Below are 23995 nucleotides of genomic sequence, written 5' to 3' on the forward strand. Positions count from 1 at the left end.
ATCCTACATGTCTTGGTACCTTCAAACTGCCTACTCCAAATACAGTTGATCCATCCAAGAAGATCCACCGGGAAAAGCTGCTTCTGATCTCCCATTTTCATGAGGTGAAGGGAGAAGAAACCAGAAAACACTGTTTTTCCATCACTGCTTCCATACAGCATTCCTCTAGTGGATAGGCTGGCCTTCTCAGTGATGGCCTTCCAAAAGGTAGGGAAAACTATAGACTTCTGGAGGGCCTTTGAGGACTGACTGAACACCATCTACAACCAGATTTTATACATCAATGTATTAATTATTAGCAACATGTTTTATTTTTTATTTTTGCTGTACAGTAGTGGTTTTATTTGTTATAAAGCCAGTTTGGTCTAATGGTTAAGGCAAGGGGCTAGAAACCAGGAGACTGAGAGTTCTAGTCCCTCCTTAGGCATGAAAGCTGGCTGGGTGACCTTGAGCCAGTCACTCTCTTTCAACCCAACTCACTTCACAGGGTTGCTGTTGTGGGAAAATAGGAGGAGGAAGGAGTATTAGGTATGTTCGCCACCTTGAGTTATTTATAAAAAAATAATAAATCCGGGATAGAAAACAAACAAACAAACCACCATAAGTAATAAATAACTTAAGTACAGATTGTTTCCATTTAATTGTAATTCATAGAATTATATAATGTAAAGGCTGAAGCAGACTTGAAGAACTAGTGCATCCCCCTACCTGCCCTGTGCTAGAATCTACTATTATAGCATCCAGACAAATGGCCATCCAGTCTTTTTTAAACACCTCCAGCAATATCCTCCACCTTAGAGATAATAAAACCTTTAGTGAAACACACAGTTAAGTCCTTTCCAAGCTGTAATTTTCTTATACTTATCTGATGGGAGGCTGGACCAGTCATGCAGTGGTGTAACTAATCTTGTGAAGAAAGGCCAAGATACAACATTTTTTGCTACTAATGCTCTTGCTGCTTCTCAAAATGTCCTAGAACTCAGATTCTCACACTTCTGGGCTCCAGTTCAAGCTGGTTCAGTAGCCTACACCTACATTGCCATGTTAAAATTGAAGTGTAGAAAATAGTCTTTCAGATTTGGGAGCAGAACTGAAACCATTTAAGGTTTTTTTTTCTGGATAATTGTTATCACTTAACCAGAAAAACAGGGTTTATATTCATTTAACGTAATCACAGCAGTTCCATTTGTACTTACTTGAAAATAAATCCCACTAAACATTGTGGGATTTCCTTTTAAGTAACCTTGCCTATGTAAGAGTCCTGTTGTATTCCTCAAAAACTGTAGTAGCCCAGTTCCCAATAATCAGGTATGTCTAAGAATTCTGAAAGAAAACAAGCCAGCAATATTTGACTTGCTCTGTTCAAATTGAATTAGTTTTGTAAATTATTATTATTATTATATAATTATATAATTATATTATTATATGGTCTTGAAGCAAAAACATAGAAAATAAAAATTGAAGAGTCATCTTTGACAGATGCTCTTCTGCAAAACTCTTGATGCATGAAGAAATAAATTATAAGCCTATAACTTTCCAAAGTTATTGTCTCCGCTTATGCAACTTCTGTTCTCGGATTTTTGGCTGATTTAACTGACCTTCCCTCTTCGTGTTTGTAAGGATCTTTCTGGGGAGGCCCGAAGGCACCGTTGCTCGAAAACCGCTGCTTTGGGAAACAGCGACGCTTCCGCAATCAAGAGAAATGAAACGGCTTCACGGCTGCAAGGAGAGGCGGAGCACTCGAGGAAAAGCGCGCAGGCGTGGAGACAGTCTGCGCGCGCGCGGGGAAGGGGAGGAGGACGCCGACGCCATGACGCAAGCTGGGCGCCACGAGTGTGGTTCAGTCCTCTAGGAGGCGTGACAGCGCGGTGTTTGTGGGGCCTTTTGGCCTGTTTGGGGGGTCATGGCTCATCGCTGCCTCTGGCTGTCGCGCGGTTGTTGCCGGCGCACCCCTACTGGGGTCCCCGGAGCTCAGCTGCTGCTTCGGAGCCGAGGTCGAGCGGTCCCTTCCCGCTCCATGAGACTGGTGAGTCACACACGATAAGCAGGACAAGGGCAGACGGGTGCCTTCTTCCTACGCCTCCACTGCCGCCCTCCCCGCAGCGTTGCCTGCGCCCCTGTTCGCCCGAACCACCTGAGCCAGCAGCTGCAACGAAACGTAAATTGCGTAGCTTGCGTTTTTGCTCGCTGCGAGGATAACAGCATTGCCTGTTCCGATCAGGATCGCTTACTTCAGGGTAACTTTAATACTAATAAGAATAATAATAGGTGATAATCATTAGGATATTAGGAAGATGCTTTACCCTGAATTAGATACCTGACCCTCGTGGCTTATTGTCAACACCAGGTTTTGCCCATTTTGTATCCTCTAGATATTTTGGGCTACAGGACCTGTTTTTCCCAGGCAATCTGCTTTCTCCTACTAGCAAAAACTCAGCCACCATGTTTGTGTAGTGCTTTTAAGAGTTTAAAGATGTTTACATAAAGTTTCCCTGTATAGCTTTAACCATTCTGAAAGTTGTTTCTTTGCTGCAGATTGACAATATATTGATACAGATATTGATATAGACAATATCTATAGTCTTCTAAGATGGGGTATCCTCTGTAGTGAACTTGAGTGAACCAACATCATGAAAAGCAATATATATATATATATATATATATATATATATATATATATATAGTACAGAATCTCCTACCCTCTATAATGTACCAGGATTCTTGTAGAGTGCTTGGCTAAGTGTCATAAATAAGGAATAAGTGCCATAAGGAATTTATTAAGCAAGAATTTTATTCAGTATGTTTTAGCACATATTAATTATGCTTTTTAGTTAATCTGATAAATAATTCTAGGAAAAAATATTACTCTGGAAAGAGATTAACTTAAAGAAGTTTTGTTTTCATGCAAGTTTCAGAGAAGGAGCTCCCTTCCAGTTTTCATAACCAGCATGAAAAGAAAGAGTCCTGGTCTGCACACCATGCTGAACCATAATATGGTCTGTTTGTTGCTTGTTTGAACCCAGTCCTTCATATTCTGTTACTCAGTGAACCACAGTTTAGCACAATGTATGAACCTAACCTGATTTAAAACTAGTCAAACAGAAAAATAAGACTTCTATTAAATTTACTGCCAGAAGAATGATACAGTACAGCACTTTATTTCCCCTTTATCAGATAATTTGACTTCAGTGCTAATTGTGAATAAGGAGATTATTTGTACTCCATGGCTGGCATAGACATCAAGGAAGTGCTAACCAGGAAGAATGGAATCCTCATCTCCCACTTGCTTTCATGGACTTTCTGGTCATCTGTGGTGACCAATATGCTGTTAAATATAAGCCTGCTGTAATGTTTAAGAAATTCCAAGTGTATTTTCTACACTTGTGTGGTATTGTTGGATGATAAAAGCCATATCTAAGTACTGTTTTCCTGGGGCATTCATGGGAATTCAGAAGATGTCAGGGAATGTACAATACTGTGAGAGTGTGACTTGGGATATATTAGGTTTGTATAGATTAAAATGTAAGAAAATAGTTAGATGCAGTTTACAAGTAAGCCTCACTGAAAGCATCTTAAGTTACTTTTAAACATGCATAGAATTGTACTAAGAAAAATTCTGGAAACATTTTCAGTCTTACAATGAATATTCTTAATTTTTCAGCTTCATGAGAAAGTGATCTCCCAAGTTCCTCCAAACAGAAGCAGTGTCCTTGTAAATGTAATTGCTGCTTATCAAAAACTTTTTTCCCAACCTCCAAAAGGTAATTATTGCTCTATAATAGTGATGCCATATAGCTTACATACTATTACTTCCTGTTATTGTAAAGGTATATATACAGGTAACAAGAAATTTTTAGTGCTAACTTATTCTGGATGGCAAGAGAGATATATGAAACTGATTTGCAGATTGTATTGTTATTTAAAAATACTTCAAATTTAGTCATACTTTAAATAAATCCACTGAGATAAAAGTAATTTAACTGTCATTAATTTCACAAAGTTTGTTCTGAGTATGATTAATTCTGAAACTAATCCACATTTCATATTTTCATTTTTATTGTACATATTGTCATTCTCTGCAAAGTATGTATTTTATTTGTCATGGGTGGCTGATAAAAAGTAGCAAGGTTTAGAATGTAATCAATTTCATTCAGTGAAATTTCCATTTCTATTTGGAAAATTCCTTGTATCATACCATCTCAAAAAAGAAATAATAAATGTACAGCAGCTATATCTTTCTGAAGTTGTATAATGTTTACAGTAATACTCATGGGAAACTAGTAGTTCAACCAGATTTAAGCTGATAATATGTAGGCTTCAACCATCGCTTCTACTAACACTTCTATAATTTGAGTTTCAACATCTTAGAATTCCATGATATCAATATAATGGAATTATTAATGTATTTTCATATATTTTAAAAACTTCCTTCTGCTCCAGTTACTTTCAAGTCAAATACTTTTTAAATTTTTTATTTAAAACTAACATTTTCAAAAAAGAGATTTTATTTTTTTATTATTCAAATTTTGTTACTGCCCATCTCCCCCAAAAGAGGGACTCTGGGCGGTCCACAATAAAATCAATACCATAACAATAAACGTTAAATTCCCATAAAAAGTAAAAACAAGTTACAAATATAAAATACAATATAAATAAATAAATATAGAATCCAAGTGGCTATAAAAATTCCAATCCTGTGGGAAGGGCTCTAAGGCACTAGCCACCCCCAAGAATGGCTACCCACCTTCCCACCCCAAGCGAGACAGCAGAACCAAGTCTTCAGGGCCTTCCGGAAGGTCAGGAGTGAAGGGGCCTGCCTCACCTCTGGGGGCAAGATGTTCCAAAGGATGGGGGCCACTGCAGAGAAGGCCCGCTTCCTGGACCCGCCAGATGAAATTCTCTTACAGACGGGGTCTGCAACATGCCTGCTCTGCATGATCAGGTGGGATGGGTCGATGTTATGGGGATGAGGCGGTCCCTCAGGTAACCTGGCCCCGTGCCATGTAGGGCTTTAAAGGTGATAACCAAAACCTTGAATTGGACCTGGAAGCAAACTGGCACCCAGTGCAGCTTGAGCAGTAAAGGTAGGGCACCAAAAACAGCCCGCGCAGCTGCATTCTGGACCAGCTGAAGCTTCCGGATACTCTTCAAGGGTAGCTCCATGTAGAGCACATTGCAATAGTCTATATGGGAGATGACCAGGGCATGAGTGACTGTTCAGAGGGCTTCTTGCTCCAGGAACAGGCATAACTGATACACAACATGAAGTTGAGCAAAGACCTTCCTGGCCACGACTGCCACCTGCAGGAGTCGTGAGTCCAGAAAAACACCCAAATTACGCACCAGGTCTGTCTGGGGCAGTGCAACCCCATCCAGAACTAAAGATGACAATTTCCCAGTAACAGAGGAGCTGTCAACCCACAGCCACGCCGTCTTATCAGGGTTCAGCTGAAGCCTGCTGTTCCCCATCCAGACCCCCACAGCCCCCAGGCAGCAAGAAAGGGCAGTCACTGTATCACTTACCCGGGATGGAGATGTATAATTGGGTATCATCAGCATACTGATGATACCTCATCCCATGGTGATGGATGATCTCACCCAGTGGTTTCATGTAGATATTGAATAAGGAGAGAGAACCGAACCCTGCAGCACCCCACAACAGAGGGATTGAGGGTTGGATCTCTTGCTCCTATCACCACCGATTGGGACCGGCCCGGGAGGAAGGAGGTGAACCAGCACAGAACCACTCCGCCCACCCCCAACTCCCTAAGCTGTCCCAAAAGGATACCATGGTTGATGGTATCGAAAGCAGCTGAGAGGTCAAGAAGAGCAAGGGTGGATACACTGCCCCCATCCGACTCCCGCCAAAGATCATCCATAAGTGTGACCAATGCAGTTTCTGTCCCATATCCTGTCCTGAAACCTGACTAGAAGGGATCTAGATAATCCATTTCATCCAGAATCCTCTGGAGTTGCAGCGCCACCACCTTCTCAACTACTTTCCCTAAAAAGGGGAGGTGGGAGACTGGACAAAAATTGCCCAGCATAGTTGGGTCCAGCGATGGCTTCTTGAGGAGCGGGTGCACCAGCGCCTCCTTAAAGCGATGGTAAATACATCTCTCAAGGATGTATTTACCATCGCTTGAACCCAACCACGTCACCACCCAAGCTGCTTTCACCAGCCAGGAGGGGCATGGATCTAAATGACAGGTGGTAGCATTCACAATCTGTCTACAAATGGACAGATAGTTACTGAAGTTACACAATTAATGGTCAATCTGACATTAATAAAAGATACCAAACAGAGTACATTGAGTTGTCTTTGTGATATAAAAAAGAAGTATAATGTTTTGAGCTTAATGCCAAAATCTCTACTATATTATTATTTATAAATGTGCAAAAAAACCTAATATATTTATAGGTAAATATTTAATTTCTGACTTCCCCCTTCTTTATAATCCAGCTGAATAAAATACTCTTAAATTTGACTTTGTTTCTTAAGAAATAAGAAATTTGCATGTACATATACATGTTTTGAATGTCAAAAATACTTCTAAGGCACAGATCAAAAGTCATCCTGTCCATTCCTTTTTTTGTTCTGGGATCCACCAGGGATAAATCCTAGTTTTTTTGTTTTGTTTTTTTAGGAACAGGGCTTTTATAGAAATATGTTTGTGAGCATGAATAAATACATTTCCTTTCCTGTAGAAGAACTACAGCTTAACTGGATTACCCACCTGATAGAATTAAGGATCTGGGAATATAAAGATACGGAAGAACTACAAATTACAATTATAAGTCTCTTTCACTTCTTTGATTCATGGGGTTTCTATTTTATTTATTTATTTAATCCAATTTCAAGGTTGCCTGACTCCATGATGACTCTGGGTAGTTTACAAATAAAAGAAAAAATATGTATAAGAAAAGAGAATATAGTCTTAAACCAGAAAATATTAATCTAATGTAAAAGGAGCTCTACAACCACCCTGTTCCAAGGTCCGGGAGAACAACCAGTTTTTTATTAGTTTCTGGGACATAAGGGTGGAAGCTGCACAAATATTTCAGGTATATCATTCCAGAGGGCAGGAGCTGTAACCAGATTGGTGTGCTTGCTGAATCTTGTAAGATGACCCTGTTTGATGGATAGGATCTGGAGTGCACCTATCCTGCTAGATTGCACCAGATGGGCAGAAGCAGTTGGAGATAAATGGCCTCTCAGATAGTCAGGCTGTATGCCCTGAAGGGCTTTAAGGGTGATAACCAGCACCTTGAATTGCACCTGGAAGCCAACTGATAATATATATAATGAAGGTTTACTGTCTTAGGCATCAATGTATAGGTGATTTTTATTTCCACTGCTTTCTTTTAATAGGATTTGAAAAATACTTTCCTGGAGGAAAGAAACCTAATGAAGCAAAAGATTCCAATGGAGAACCCAAAGGTACCAAGCTCTTTCATTAGAGGCCTGTATATAGAATGAATATTAACTTTAGCATCTTTAGTACTCATTAATCCAAATGATCACTTGCACCAGTATACATGTTTATTGTTTCCTAATTCAGTACTTAAATTGGCTGAACTGACCTCCCCCAAAGATAATCTTCCTGGTCTTTACTTCTGTTGTGTTCTTTTCCTTTCTGTTAGTACATTTTAGCTAGAAAAAGTCTGTTGGATGTACTCACATTTCAGATTTGAATTCACTCTATTCAGTTGTTAGTTCTTTGTCAGAGATTTGTTATATACCTTGTTTAGAATTATATATGGACTCATCCTGACTCTGCTTATGTCTAACAGTCTCACATGCCTTTTGGAATTCATTACCCTAATGGTCTTGGGTGTTGCTCAAAAGCAAAGAGCTGATTATTCAGTATCCATTGTGCATCCATTTGAAAATAGTAAGAGGACAAAGAGAAGGGGTAACAAGGAGGGCAATAGTGCTCATAGGAGGGGGTGTCAAAATCAGCAAGAGCGCAGAAGAAGCATCTTGGTGGAAGTTCCACCTCTTGTACATCTGCCAACATTGTATGCTGCCTAAAGAAGTGAGGTTTGTATTGTAATGGTCCATCTGCCATCTTGCTAGTTCTGACCCTTTCCTCCCTGAGGATACCACTGATGGAGTAGCATAAACAGAATTAGCTGGGCAATCACAGTAAAATAATGTAGATGGGAACCCAGCCTGCTTGCCAAACTACAGTCTCAGTTTCACAATTCATATTGTCATGAGTGAGAGATCCCCTTTTGTCATGTACAGATCAGAGACATTATCTCTGTCTCCCACACACACAGTCATACTGCATATGTCTTTGTTAAAAATGCAGTGAAAGAAAAAAGTTTGTAGAGAGAGGCCCAGTAAAAGACAATGTTTTCATCTTCCCCATCAGCTGTTTGTGTAGAAATAAATAGATATGTGTAGCCAGGAATTTCTGCTAGATTTTTTATTTCTCTTTCCTGCATTATGCCAAGTCTCTCTCTCTCTTTGTACCAGTTACAAAATTAGGTGTTTAGTTTAGCCTTTATTGATAGTTCTAGCTATATTCATGGGGGTGGGGGAAGTGGGGAGAGAGAGAGAGAGAGACAAGCAATTATGATAATCTGTAATTAAACTTCTCTCTAGTCTCTTCAGAGATTTGGGGTTGAGGGCCTTTCATTTGAAGCATCACTTCAAATATTCTGCCTGGAATATTTCATTTTATATTGGATTTCTTTCTTTCTTAGCTAATATGAAAGTTGCAGTAAAAATGTCCTCAGAGCAACTCCGTAATTTCTCCTTCCACACTGAATATCTGCTTTTTAATGCCTACAGCTAAAAAGAGGTTTTAATATATTATACAAACAGTCTGTGGCACTTTCAAAATTATTTCAACTTTTGCTTTTTGGCGTTTTAGTTGCTAGAAAAGCACCATAGCGTAAGAGAATCCTATCCGTCTTACATATCAATGTTAGGGGCTAGATGCCAGGTAAGACCCCCTGAAGGATAGTGGTTGCAGCAGGAATGACCAAGCTGCTACTTCAGAGCAATTACAAGGAACCGGAGGGCATCTGGGAGAGGAGAGTTTGAATTTCCAGCCTTCCATTTTGCAGGCCATAACATTACCACAGATATTTTAATAAACACAACTGGAAATATATGAAAGAAACTGAGAGTAGATTATCTTTTCACTGAAAACTGGATTTTGTCATACTGAAATCCAGTACTGTATTGGAAAATAGCAAGCTGTGCCTGAAACATCCTAGTCATACCAATTTATTCCTGCATATCTTCCTGAGGGGCTCTCTATAATTTGTAAATTTTTTACAAAACTGTCTCCCTCATTACCAGTACTTACATGCTCTAACATTGTTAGCATAATCACATGATTTGAATATTAGTATAATGTTTTTTTTTCAGGTTATTATCTTGAAATAGCTGTGTATAGGCAAACTTTGTGAAACTGCAAAAACTCCAGAATCAGTTGTTTAAAATTCTCTGTAGTTTGTGGGAAAGAAGTCACTGTGACTCCTGACACAGGGAAGGCAGTATCTTCCAGAAATACCCTTCTCTATAGCAAGGCTGAAACCACATTATTTGAATGAAGTGCCATCCTGCAAAAAATGTCAAATGGGGCCCAAATAAAATTATGTTAATGTTTAAATCTAATTGAAATTATATATAGTTAATATAAATGTTTTACAGTCACATAGTGAATAATTTCCCCCCTTTTCTTACATTAAAAATTGGCATTTGATAACTTGAAAGTCTCCAGGATTAGCAACTTACAGTACATTTTCAGAGACCTCTTGGCTTTGTGATTATTGGCACAAAGTGGCTGGAGCCACCTCATATTGTATTGCAATAATACTTTGTATTTTCCTGCACCATGGCATCTTTATTCAGCTGGGTGGGAAACAGAGGACAACAACAGTAATATTAGATGCTGGATGTAATAGAATAAAAGGTAAAGGTTTCCCTTGACGTAAAGTCCAGTCGTGTCCGACTCTAGGGGGCGGTGCTCATCTCCGTTTCTAAGCCTTGGAGCCGGCGTTGTCATAGACACTTCCGGGTCATGTGGCCGGCATGACTCACGGAACGCCGTTACCTTCCCGCCGAAGCGGTACCAATTAATCTACTCACATTTGCATGTTTTCGAACTGCTTGGTGTGCAGGAGCTGGGACGAGCAACGGGAGCTCACCCCGCCGCGCGGTTTCGAACCGCCGACCTTCCGATCGGCAGCTCAGCGGTTTAACCCGCAGCGCCACCGCGTCCCTTAATAATAGAATAGGAGTGTATTAATCAAATTTGTATGCCATCTTGACTCCCAACAATTCTGGGGTTAGATGTGCAAAAATGATTTTGCTAGATCGCAGTACAATTACTTGAAGGTGTAGCTTGGCTATTTAGGCAATTAATGTTGTATAAGTATTGTGTATACAAAACTGACAATATCTGAGAATGTCATTGATAATTTTAATAAATCCTTTATAATTTCCATTGAAACATATATGCATATTTAATATAGATACAAAGGAGGCTGAATCCCAGCAACCTTCCAAGTCTGGCAGTGGAGGAGGTGGTAGTGGGGGCAAAAAAGGTGGCAAGAAAGAAGATACTAACTGGTGGTCAAGACTGCAAAAGGTTCCAATTCTTTTCTTCATCTACTTCTTTTTTTAATGTCACTATTTACCAACTTGCTTTTACCAACTATTTATCAACTCATGAATCATTATTTTGTAATATACCAATTAAAGGAGCATTTTAATTCATCACTTCAATTACTTGGACCCTATTAGAGAAGGACAGACCAAAGAACAGTTAGTGCACTGGGGTGAGGAGTTTTCAAGACATCTGGAAGATAAAATTAAATTTGCCTGATGTTGGGTGCCAGCTGAGCAAATCTTACAGAGCTGCTTGAGGCTATGTCTTGTGAAGTAATCTCAGTTTAGTTTGATTCAGTGATCCTAAGGAAGTGGACAAGGTTTTCTGTGAGATCAATTCTGCCACCTGAGGTTTGGATACCTACCCTTCCTGATTGGTGAAAGCCTCTGGGGAGATAGCAGGAAGTTGGGTTGGGGTGTAGGTAATACATCCTTGAGAAAGAAGATGGTCCCATCTGCTTTGAAGGAAGTGGTGATGTGCCCCCTCCTGAAGAAGCCGTGACTGAACCCAACAACAATAATCATCTAGTCTTCAGCCTTCCCTTTTTAGGGAGGTTGTTGAGAATATGGTGGACTTACTGTTACAAGGAGTCTTGGAAGAAACGGATTAGCTAAACACTTTTCAGTTGTGTTTCAGACCTGAATGTGGCACTGAAACAATATTGATTGCCATTATGGATGATCTGTGGTGGGACTGGGATAGAGTAGTGTGATTCTCCCGGTCCTGCTGGATTGGTCAGTATCCTACTGGCCACCCCCATGCTGTTTTACAGTGGTTTTCGAGGGAGAGGTTCCAGTCAGTCATACTGTAGTGGGGAGAGGAAAAGTTAAGCAAGATATCACGTGGCCACTTCACTTAGTGACCACAATCCTGGCAATTCCCCTTGCTGTCATTAAGTGAATTTTACCGGTCTTTAGCCAAGGACCCACCCCAATCCAAGCCATTCCAGGCTTGATACCTCCCAGCCCCGAGCCTCAGCAAGGTAAGGGATTGCCTTCAAATCCCTCCACGCAGCTATCTCCCCACCCCCATACTGCCCTTTTGGCCATCCTGCACCCTGCGCACTCTGGGCCTGCTTGCAACGCCCGGGAAAGCCACAGCCACCCAGCCCATGGTAAAAGCAGCCCCTTTGCAAAGAGCTGCTGGGCGGGGCTGATCTAGCTTCACCTTAAAAAAAAAGGCTAGCTCAGCCCCGCCCAACAGTGCTTTGCAAAGGGGCTGCCTTTATCTTTTTTTTTTTTTTTTTTGGAACCAGAAGCTAGTTTAGCCCCGCCCAGCAGCTAATCCATTAGCAGGAAGTCAACCGATATCTGCTTTATATCTTAACCCGAGGCCAAATGTTGCCTGGGGTTTATTTAAATATTTAAAAAGCTATATGCTTGCTTTTGTTAGTGTAAAATAAGAAATCTGTTATCTTTTTATACAAAATTGTCCTCTGTAGCTAATAATTCCTTTTCTCTCCTTTTAGGGTGATTTTCCCTGGGATGACAAAGAGTTTCGGTATTATTTCATCTCGACTTCTCTTTTCTGGTCTGTGCTAGTATATTACGTTATCTTCAGGAATTCTGGAAGAGAAATCACATGGAAGGACTTTGTCAACAACTACCTTTCCAAAGGAGTCGTAAGTAGCCTTAGGAAATCATCTCATAAAAGATAGCATCACTGTATAATTTAAAATCAATGAGACTAAACTCAGGTCAACACAGATTAACCTAGCAAATCGTAGAAAGTTTAGTCTGGACTTGTAGTATAATTTTATAGAGAAATAAATAAAATAGCTATATACTATCAAGGGCACTAGACAGAGCTAGTGTTTTGCATGCAGAAGACTCAAGCTTTAATCCCTTGTGTCCAAAGGTATAAAAAGACTCCTATCTAAAACCCTAGAAGAACTGATGCCAGTCAGAGAAGTGGACAAATGGTAACTCACCTGACATAATTGAACTATAATATTTAGACATTCCTCGCTATTCATCATGGCAGCTGAATCTGTTGCAAGCTGAAGTTCAGCAAAATCTATAGATTTATAGGTTGTCTATTCCTGATGGACTGGTGGTTTGGCCAGTATAAGGCAGTTTCCTGTATTCAGTGGAACCAGAATGTCATGTTCTCATTTCAATGTCTGGTTAACATTGTAACGTTTCACATGTCTTTTTCTGTTCCGTGTTCCTTCACCCGGGGTTTTTCCATTCCTTTGCCCTTCATTGTTTTCAGGGCTTGGAATGCATGTTTGGGTTTGCGCTCCTGTTCAAGGTTACTTTCCCAGGCGCGTCTAACGGATTCTCGCACCTGGGAGGGGGAGCGTCCTGACGGGCGATAGGGCGGGACTTGATCGCAAGCAAGGCTTTTAAGTTTGTATTTGGCGCGCTTTTGCTCATTCTCAGCTTTCTCTGTATTTGCATACTATTCCTTTTAATAAATCAGTTATCTTTAAGCCCGAGCTTGTGAGACTGAGTATTTGGGATTAGGCAATCATTACATAAAGCTGAGAATCATTTTATCCATTTGCCGCTAGCCCCATCCAATCCTTGGATAAGAGGGAACGCTAGCGATGACAGAACCTCAACTTCGCGCAAGTGAGGGAAGCGAAGAGGAGCGGGAGGCGGCCAAAAGCCGGCCAGCGCTAACATCGAGAGCGCAAAGAGCAGCTCGTCGGGAGTTGCGAGATATCCAATTGGACGAGCTGCTGATATCCATGCAGGAGAGTCTCAGGAGTGAACATAGAACTGTCATGGAAAGAGCACCGGGGAGGGGGTCTCCACAATTGTCCTGGGAGCACGAAGTCCCCTTGTCACCGAGGGTGGTGGTAACCAACCAACCCCAGGAGGAGCCGGTCACTCCGGCCCGTATGAGGGCATTGGAAGATAAAATGGATTTAATAGTGACGATCCTCAAGGATCTACCCAGAGAGGATCTACCCAGAGAAGCAGAGCCCACCCCGGAGGATTGGGAAGAAGAGCCGTCACAGTACCCCAGGCACAGTACCATGTCGACCCGGGGGAGAAGCAAGACTCGATCAGCACGTCAAGGGGGGGAGCGAGAGGCAAGACCCCCTAGGGATCGACCACCCATGGGGGCTCGGCGTACGCTGACATTCGCGGCACCGCCACAGCCAGCTGAGCCGGCAAGAACCTTCCCACCATTTGGAGTGAAGTTCGATGGGGATCCCACAACGCTCTCCTTCTTTATTACTAATGCCAAACATTACATAGAAGATTGGGGTCGAAACTTTCGGTCTGAACATGGCAAGATCAATTTCATTGCCAACAAGCTGAGAGGAAGGGCAGCGGATTGGTATGTGCAACTATGCCAAGCGGAGGCAAATGAGTTAGAGGACTTCGATGACTTTTTGTGGGCACTTAAGGAGCATTTCGAAGACCCCCTAGCTCAAGAAACGGCCAAAAATGACCTGCGGAAACTCTACCAAGGGTCCCTCTCAGTGGCCAAATATGCGTTGGAGTTTAAAGCTTTGGCAGGCAAAGTGGAAGACTGGTCTGAGCCAACAATCATCGAATTGTTCAAGCAGGGGCTAGAACCCGAAATCCTTCGATGGGCACTAGGCAGAGATGATCCCAAAACGCTATATGGGTGGATTCAGTTGGCGGGAAGCGCAGAAAATGCCCTACAAACCTATGCCCATACCAAAGAGCTTAGACAAACACGTCTTGCTAGAGGAGCGCGCACATCTGGACTTGCCAGCCGCCCCAAACCGAAAACCTGGGAAGAGGAGAGGGAGCGACGGTTCTCCAAGGGTCAGTGCCTCAGATGTGGGAAAGAGGGGCATCGAGCCACGTCGTGCCCGAGACGCCGTCCAGAGGAACGACAGACGAAACCCACGGTAAAGTCGCCTGCTCCTGCTCCACCGCGAAAACTGAAGGCAGCCCTCGCGGAACTGGACCCCCCAGACCTACCCTTCGGAGATGAGGAAGAAGAGTTGCAATTCGAGCAGCCGGCGGGAAAAGCCTACCACCTGCCCTGAAGGGCGCCCTAGGGCAGGTGGAAGAAACCGGGCGTAACCATGATTCGGTGAGTGGAAACTTCCCCACACTGACTGTTAAAGTTAAACTGAGTTCAAAAACCAAAACGGTGGAAGTGTGGGCCATGCTAGACTCGGGTTGCTCCCGTTCCCTAATGCACCCTGATGTCGTAGCGGCTCTGGAACTGCCCATGTTCCCGTTGCCAAGACCCATGATTTTCACCCAATTGGATGGAACTATGGCGGGAGGGAAAGCAGTCAATCTTTCCACGGAACTGGTCGCCTTGCAGATGGGCTCCCATCAGGAAAAGCTGCCATTTGTGGTAGCTCCAGTGGGGGGTCCTCTGGTAATCTTGGGGATGCCTTGGTTTGTGCAACAAAACCCTTTTATCAACTGGCTGCATAGAACTGTGACGTTTGCAGATGGATTTTACAAAGTACCAGAAAAGGACCTACTGGAGGACATGGAGGGTGGAGGGGTAGCGTATACTACTGTGCAAACGCTTCAACCTCTTGAGGGACTACCCAATCAGTATCAGGATTTTGCTGAAGTATTTGGGGAAAAGGAAGCGGATCGCTTGCCACCCCACCGAAAAACGGACTGTGCCATTGAGTTTTTACCAAATGTAAAATTGCCTCACCCAAAAATATACCCCATGTCTCCCAAAGAGCTTACCACGCTAAGGGAGTTCATTGACAAAAACCTGGCTAGGGGTTTCATTGAGCCGGCAAATTCCCCGGTAGGCGCTCCTGTCCTATTCCGGCCAAAAAAGGATGGGTCATTAAGGCTTTGTACCGATTTCCGCGGGCTCAATGCGGTCTCAATATTAAATAAATATCCTTTGCCCCTGATCAAAGATATGTTATCACATCTGGCCAGAGGAAAAATTTTCTCAAAACTGGATTTGAGAGAAGCTTACTTTCGCATTCGAATAAGGAAAGGGGATGAGTGGAAGACAGCATTTAACTGTCCTCTTGGGGCTTTCCAATATAAAGTCTTACCATTCGGTTTGTCTGGGGCACCTGGGGTCTTTATGCAACTAATCAATGAGGTTTTGCATGACCACCTATTCAAGGGGGTACTAGTATATTTGGATGATGTATTGATTTATACTGAAACCATGTCAGAACATATCCACTTGGTGCGTCAAGTACTGGCTAAGTTGAAAAAAGCAGAGTTGTACGCAAAATTGTCAAAATGTGCATTTCATCAGTCGCAAATTGATTACCTAGGCTACCGAATTTCAGCTCAGGGCATTGAAATGGACCCTGCAAAAGTAGAAGCTATTGTGGCATGGGAGCCTCCCCGTACCAGGCGACAATTACAAAGTTTCCTGGGATTCTCTAATTTCTATCGGGCATTCGCCCAAAATTTTGCAGAAATCGCCCTCCCCCTTACTGAACTGTTAAAAACTAAAGGACAGGGGGATACGCGACGTTCAAAGAACCCAGGCGCGCTCCTTAAATGGACTCCTGCTTGTCAGCAAGCGTTCGAAGCGCTTAAACAAATCTTTACCACAGAACCAATTTTACAGCATCCAAACCCCTCTAAACCCTTCGTTGTACAAGTCGACGCTTCTGATTTTTCCATAGGAGCAATTCTGTTACAAGCCGACCAATCAGCCGCTTTAAAACCCTGTGCCTACCTCTCTCGCAAATTCACTGAAACAGAGAGAAGATGGCACGTTTGGGAAAAAGAGGCTTTTGCTGTAAAAACGGCGTTAGAAGCATGGCGACACCTATTGGAAGGCACTTCAAAACCTTTTGAAGTCTGGACTGACCATAAAAACCTGGAAGCTCTAAGCACCAGTCGAAAACTCAGTCCCAAACAGCTCCGCTGGGCTGAGTTCTTCAGCCGCTTCGACTTCACCCTTAAATTTATACCAGGCAAGAAAAACTTTTTAGCTGATGCGCTCTCGCGCAGACCCCAAGACGCTGGCCCAGGGCCAACGGTCCAAGGTACCATCTGGACCGACAAACAATTAAGTTTGGCAGCAGTGACTCGCAGCCAAACCCGAGCGCAATCAACTCAGCCTCCAACCGCTCTGCCTTCCAGCCGCTCGCCGCACTTGTCAATTCCTTCCGATTTGCAACAACAGTTGCTTTCCCACCTTAAAACAGACACTTGGTTACAAGCCAATAGACACATTTTAACTTTCACCGATGATTTTGCCTGGCGCAACGATCGGCTCTATGTCCCCGAGGCAATGCGAAAAACCATACTCCAGCGCTGCCACGATGACAAGCTAGCTGGACACTTTGGCTACGTCAAAACTCTGCACCTCATTCGCCGGCAATTCTGGTGGCCAACTTTGCTTAAAGACTTGAAGGAGTATGTCACTGCGTGCCCGGTATGTGCGGCGATAAAGCGCAAACCAGGCAAACCCCAAGGGCTCCTTCAACCTGTTGCCACTCCATCTGTCCCTTGGCAGGACATCTCCATGGACTTTATCGTTGATCTACCCCCTAGTCAACGCAAAACTGTCATTTGGGTCGTTAAAGATTTTTTTTCCAAACAAGCCCACTTTGTCCCATGCGCTTCTATCCCCACCGCCCAACAGCTGGCACGCCTCTTCCTCATCCACGTGTACCGCCTCCACGGTATCCCCGCCCGTTTGGTGAGTGACAGAGGCACACAATTTACGTCACAATTTTGGCGGGCGTTTTTAAAACTTTTGGGTACAAAACAGTCCCTTTCCACTGCCTGGCATCCGGAAACGGACGGATCTACAGAGGCGGTTAATTCTACATTGGAACAATACCTCCGGGCTTTTGTTAACTACCAACAAGACAACTGGGTCGATTTACTCCCATTTGCTGAGGTTGCTTACAACAATTCCGTTCATCAAACCACTGGTCAAGTTCCCTTTAAAACAGTTTTTGGACGTGACTTTGTTCCTATTCCTGAACTTCCTCATCCTCAACCGCTACCAGCCACCCTTGCTGACTGGGCAGAATCTCTCAAAGACTCATGGTCTAATATTCTACTCGCTCTCCACCATGCCCAGGCTACCTATAAACGCCATGCCGATGCAAAGCGTTCCCCAGAACCATCCTTTACGGTCGGGGATAAAGTCTACTTATCAACTAAGTTTATCAAGTCCCCACAACCCTCTAAGAAACTTGGCCCTAAATTTGTCGGACCTTTTTCAATTGTTGCTCAAATCAACCCTGTTACGTTTAAACTTGATTTGCCTCACAACCTTAAACGTTTACATCCTGTTTTCCATTGTAGTTTACTCAAACCCTGCCTGTCGTCGGACCGTTGGCATCCGCAACCCATTCCTCCACCTCCCCTCATGATTGACAACCAGCAACATTTCGAGGTGGCATCCATCCTCGACTCCCGCCGCCAGCGCTCCGCTTTACAGTACCTCGTCCGCTGGAAACATTTCCCTCATCCTGAATGGGTTGCTGCTCCTGACGTTCATTCCCCTCGTCTCGTAACCCAATTCCACTCTGCCTATCCTGACAAACCGGCTCCCTAGTTTCTTTTGAGGGGGCAATATGTCATGTTCTCATTTCAATGTCTGGTTAACATTGTAACGTTTCACATGTCTTTTTCTGTTCCGTGTTCCTTCACCCGGGGTTTTTCCATTCCTTTGCCCTTCATTGTTTTCAGGGCTTGGAATGCATGTTTGGGTTTGCGCTCCTGTTCAAGGTTACTTTCCCAGGCGCGTCTAACGGATTCTCGCACCTGGGAGGGGGAGCGTCCTGACGGGCGATAGGGCGGGACTTGATCGCAAGCAAGGCTTTTAAGTTTGTATTTGGCGCGCTTTTGCTCATTCTCAGCTTTCTCTGTATTTGCATACTATTCCTTTTAATAAATCAGTTATCTTTAAGCCCGAGCTTGTGAGACTGAGTATTTGGGATTAGGCAATCATTACACAGAATCACTGTATGATTGTTCCTCGTGTTGCAAGGCCCAAATACATTAGTGCTTTAGTTGCATGTGGGTTTCTTGATTAGATGCTTTAGTTTCTGGAAAATACTTCAGCTTCTAAATATTATGGCTGCTCTCACTGTTGACTGGTATGTTAATGAATGTGTGGCAGAGTTCAGGTACTTAACATTGTAATTAGTGTAATAAGGACTTTACGGTGTGTGTGTTTTAGAAGACATTCTAAAGTTGGCACAAGGAACAGTTTTATTGATCCATGATCTGAAGTGTGATGACTGCCTACTCAACTTCCCATTATATTCGATTCATACGTGATTAAGTAGAAATCTCTTTAATGGAGTGTAGTGTGCAGTACAAGGAAAAAGTTGCGAACAGAAGTTCCCGCGCTTTCCCCAAGTTAAACCGCCCAATGAACTCAGCCCCCTCCCCCTTCTTCGGTATGCAGCCCCGCTTTCCGTGCCAGTCCGTTCAGTTCTGTGCAGATGTCTGCAACGGCTCTGCTGGATGACCTTGGATGCCAGAGAGAGCCCAAACAAGATGCTTTCACACTCCTGGCTTGTCCCCACTCCCACTTCTACTGACTTGCAAATCTCAACCTGTGTTGATTCCATTCATGCATGCAAGTCGGATCAGATGTTCTGGGAATGTTTGATATGGGAGCATGACACAAAGCAGAGTAGCAATTAAAGTGTTGGAACTAGGACTGGAGGGACCAGTTTTGATTCCATCCTCATCCATGGAAACTTATTGAGAGACTTTGGGCCCCATTCTCTCAGTCAGTCTACTTTACATGATATTGTTGAAAAGGCATAAAGGACTATGCCCACGTAAGTTGCTTTGGACTTCCAGAGGAAAATATAGGATATAAAGATTGCTCCTGGACATCCTGGAGGCTGCATAGTGTCAGAAAGTGGATCTTTAGCCTGTCTAAAGTCCTAGTAATCTGGCGACAGAGGAAGAAACTTGATTCCCTCCTCACTAGATCACCCAGAAAGAGATACAGAGCAATTTGGTTCAAACTGCAGTGTTTTAGAGAGAGAGAAGGACCTCCTGCCCAAGTTTGACAGGCCAGATGGAAGAGCCTTACACCCTGGGAATTCCATCTCTGCCCTAAGCCATCTTGTCTGAAAAACATTGAACACCTAAAGCATCCTGAACAGGATTTCTTTAAAATATTCAGAAGGTTGTATGTACTTGGAATGTACTTGCAGATCTATTTTTTTAAAAAAATAATCATCCTTATCCCACCTTTGCATATGAATAAATACATGTTCAGTTTGGTTCCCTAGTTTCAGATCTTTAGGACTTACTTTCTTATTTTTCCCCCAAAAATAAAATCTATCCTTCTTTGGAGAAGGTAGTAGTACTTTTACCACATAGACACTGAACTGAGGGCAAGATATTCTCTAATTCCAGTTTTTTGTTAGGGAAAAAAATGATCTTCAAGATAAGCAAATAGGTATCTTCCTATTAGCTTATGTATCTCTTGAGATCCATAAGTCTGTTAATCTTGCAGTGGCAGACTCAGAAAAGCCTTTTTCTTGCATACCACTATAAAATATTAGGGGGAGGATAATGGAGCAATCTGCCTTACTGATTATCTCTAAGGTACATTTAACTGTTTATAGTACCTCAAAAGTTTAAATAGGAAAGCTGAAATTCAGAAAAAACTCCGTTGCAGGCACTGAAAGGTGCACATTTTGCCAAATAAAGTAGCTTTAAACTAGGCTTAAGAAATGTTAAAAGATCCATGGCTTCAGGTGCTGTTCTGTTACAATCATTTAAAGGATGACCCCACCAGTACAATTTAAGGCACAAAAAGAACAACAAAGCAGGGAGTGATGGATTCTCATTTACTTCCTGTGATGCTTCTTCCCATTGTCCAATTTTATATACTGGACTGATGGTCAGGAAAATTACACAGTTTTATGGATTGCAGGAAGCAATAGTAGTCTGCTCAGGGGGAGAATTTATCAACTTCATCTACCTTATTTCTTATTTTAAATCAAACACTTTTTTTACAGGTGTGTAGCACAGATCCAGCTTTAAAGCCTCTAGTTTAATTAGCAAGGAGAGTAATTTGGAAAAGTTAATAAATCTAATATTAATGCTTTGCTACCTTTATACTAGCAGAGATATAGTATTACATGAACAAGGAATACCGGTAATAATATGTTCCTTTTCTTTTTGGTAGGTGGACAAACTAGAAGTGGTGAACAAGCGCTTTGTTAGAGTCATCTTTATTCCAGGGAAATCTCCTGTTGATGGGGTAAATTGAATTCATAGTTGCCTGTGAACATCAAGAGGGTGCAACATTTACAATTATATGCATTCCTATAAGTTAAATAGATGTCTGGCTCCCATGTTAAGTAGCATATCAGGGTAAGGGGCTGGGTCCTCATATGTAAATGACAAAACTACGGTTTGAATTTGGTGGGACAGAAGTGATTTTTGCAGCACCCTAAGGAATTTGTGTTTTTAATTTTGATCTGGTAAACAGCTCAGTAATGCAGAATTTTCTTGTTCTTGCTATGGTTACACATTTCCTTTATAGTATTGGAGTTAGGCAGATTCTGACTAAATTTGGCGTTACAAAAACTAAAGGGTGGATGACACTTGGTTTTGTATTTTGTAAACAACAGTAATCCATACCAGTACCATAGAAAATTCTAGTGGTCATCTTTGACAGACTCTGAAATCTTTTCCAACAAGCCACACTTTAAAAACCTAGTTTTTCAGGATCAGTCACAAATTCTAAAAAAGGCTGCAGAGGCATTTCTTTTAGTTTTTTTATATACAGTATATAATTTTTTTATTAAAGATTTTAAAAAAGAAAGATATAATACAAACTAATATAAAGTAAGAAAAAGAGAGAGAAAGCTGAAAGTACAAGAAGGGAAAAGAATTAAAAGAAAAATAGAAAAGAAAGAAAAAAGATACAAAGAAGTAGCTTCTGATCTTTTTACAGCAGTTATAAGTACAATTATAAATTTACCTCTTACTCTACGGTTAGAACATAATTCTCTTCTTTTTATACTATTCTGTCTAATCATCAGAATCATAATTCATAAGTTCGTTTTTTTCTGTTTTACGCAAAAAGTCCATAAGGGGTTTCCAGGCAGCAATAAATGTAGATACTGTCTTCTCTCTGATCGAAGAAGTGAATTTAGCCATCTCAGCAAATTCCATCATCTTCGCCAACCATTCCTCCATTGTGGGTAATGCCAGATCTTTCCATCTTTGTGCATACAATAATCTCACTGTAGTTATTATGTACAAAAATAAAGTTCCATGACTTTTTTCCAGCTGTTTGTCCATCAATCCCAAAGAAAAACCTCTGGTCTCAGTTATATATTAATCTTCAAAATCCTCTGACTCAGTGTGTATTGAATCCAGAATTTTCTAGCTTTTTTACACATCACCAAACAGGATATAATGTCCCTTCTTGTTCACATTTTCAACATAAATTTGAAGTACCTTTATACATTCTAAACAATTTCTCTGGTGACATATACCAATGGTACTTCATCTTATAAAAATTATCTTTAAGGATTATAACATCGTGTAAATTTCAGTCCTTTCAACCACATATTTTCCCATTGTTTCATCTGTACATTATAACCAAAAGTTTTATCTTACAATGTTAAAAACCATAAACTCTTTTGTCTACTTTAAATCTTTCTGATGATTGTAAATAAGAGAACCATTGACAACTATATCCCTCTGCCACCAGTTCTTCTCTTAATTTTATTTTACATTCCCTTTGACAAAATTCTAGTATTTCACAATAAGTTAGCCATTTGTGTTTGCCTATTATTTCTCGACTATAAAATGCTTCTTGTTCTGAGAGCCACAAAGGTATTTTCGGGCACAATCTGGGTTTGCATCTATTCCATATTCTCAATATGGCACATCTAACATAATGATTTTTAAAATCCACATTAACCTTGATTTTGTTGTACCACAAATATCCATGCCACCCAAATCTCAGGTTGCGTCCTTCTAACTCCAAAAGCCTTCTATTTCTCACCACCCGCTCTTTCATCTAAACCAAACAGCAAGCTGCAAAATGCAATTTTAAATCAGGTAGACCCAATCCTCCTCTTTCCTTTGCATCTTGTAAGACCTTATATTTAACTCGTGTTTTTTTCCCCTGCCACACAGATTTAGATCTATCCTTCTCTTTAAAGGATCTTCCAGAACCAATATTTATTCATCTGCAAAAACTCTTAAATTATAAGTTTCTTTTTTAATCTTTACTCCCATAATCCTCTCATCTTGTCTAATATCTCTATTCAGTATTTAAAGGACCAATATAAACAAGAAAGGAAACAGTGGGCATCCCTGTTTTGTTCCTTTTTGTATCTCTCAGGGTTTTGTTAGATCTCCATTAACAATTATTTGTGCTTTCTGTGAAGTGTAAATCAATCTTACCCATTTTATAAAGTTCTCTCCAAAATCCATATCTTCCAAATCTGTGAACAAGAAAGCCCAGTTCAAATTGTCAAAGGCCTTCTCTGCATCTAAGGAAATCAATGAGGCTTGTTTTTCATTATGTTGCTCCAAATATTCCAAGATGTCCAACACATTTCTAAGATGGTCCTTTAGTTGTCTTTTAGGTAAAAGCCAACCTTGATCCTCATGAATAAATTCTTGCAAAATTTTCAGTCTATCGGCTAAAATCGTTGTGAACAACTTGTAGTCATTATTCAATAATGATATTGGCCTATAGTTTCTAGTTAAAGTCAAATCTTGTCCCTCTTTAGGTATTAGTGCTATATTGGCCTCTTTCCAACTCTCTGGCATCTTTCCTCCCTGTAAGATAGAGTTCATCATGTTTTGTAAGAGTTATAAAAGTTCATCCTCAAAACATTTATAATAAGAACCTGATAATCCATCTGGTCCAGGCACCTTTCCTGGTTTAATCTTTTTTATAGCTTCAGGAACTTCCCTTATTTTTATAGGTCCATTAACAATCTGTCTCTGTTCCTCTATAATCCTTGGTAAATTTTGTTTCTTTAGATAATCCATATATATTCTTTAGAGAGATGTCACTTCCTTTATACAAGTTGGAATAATATTGATAAAATGCTTTTTGTATGGCCGCATTGTCTATTAATACAGTATGTCCCTCTTGTAATTTCAATATCATTTTCTTTCTTTTTTTTCTTTTTTCTTTTTTGTAATTTATATGCTAGCCAGTTCCCTGGTTTATTTGCAAGGCCAAAAATTTTTTGCTTTGCATAATTCATTTTTATTTCCATTTCTCTTACATATAACATAGATAATTGTCATTATAAAAGCTTAATTTGTTGAGAAATACTTACCTTCTTTTTCTTAATTTCTTTAATTCTTCTTTCTTCTTTATCTCATCCAAAATAGCTTGTGTTTTCTCTTGATTCTTCTTTTGGAGTTCAATATTAAGTTGTATAAAATAACCTCCAATAAAAGCTTTACTTGCATCCCAAACCACTCTTAAATCGG

General features: G+C 41.3%; 1 protein-coding gene across 2 annotated transcripts in view; it reads left to right on the forward strand.

Annotated features, from left to right (window-relative positions):
* Positions 1-1791: 1791 nt before the first annotated feature.
* The window catches only part of AFG3L2 (AFG3 like matrix AAA peptidase subunit 2), a 44534-nt gene continuing 22330 nt past the window's right edge, over positions 1792-23995 (forward strand). Inside the window, exons 1-6 of one of the 2 annotated variants that reach the window (XM_063299084.1) lie at positions 1792-2026; positions 3662-3761; positions 7373-7441; positions 10498-10613; positions 12103-12255; positions 20706-20780. In XM_063299084.1, the coding sequence (XP_063155154.1) occupies positions 1904-2026; positions 3662-3761; positions 7373-7441; positions 10498-10613; positions 12103-12255; positions 20706-20780 (636 nt within the window). In that variant the 5' untranslated portion in view covers positions 1792-1903. The remainder of the gene's footprint in view (positions 2027-3661; positions 3762-7372; positions 7442-10497; positions 10614-12102; positions 12256-20705; positions 20781-23995) is intronic. The other variant, XM_063299083.1, reaches the window with a different exon arrangement.

This window comes from Candoia aspera, chromosome 3 (genome assembly GCF_035149785.1).
Source record: "Candoia aspera isolate rCanAsp1 chromosome 3, rCanAsp1.hap2, whole genome shotgun sequence".
Taxonomy (NCBI): Eukaryota; Metazoa; Chordata; class Lepidosauria; order Squamata; family Boidae; genus Candoia; species Candoia aspera.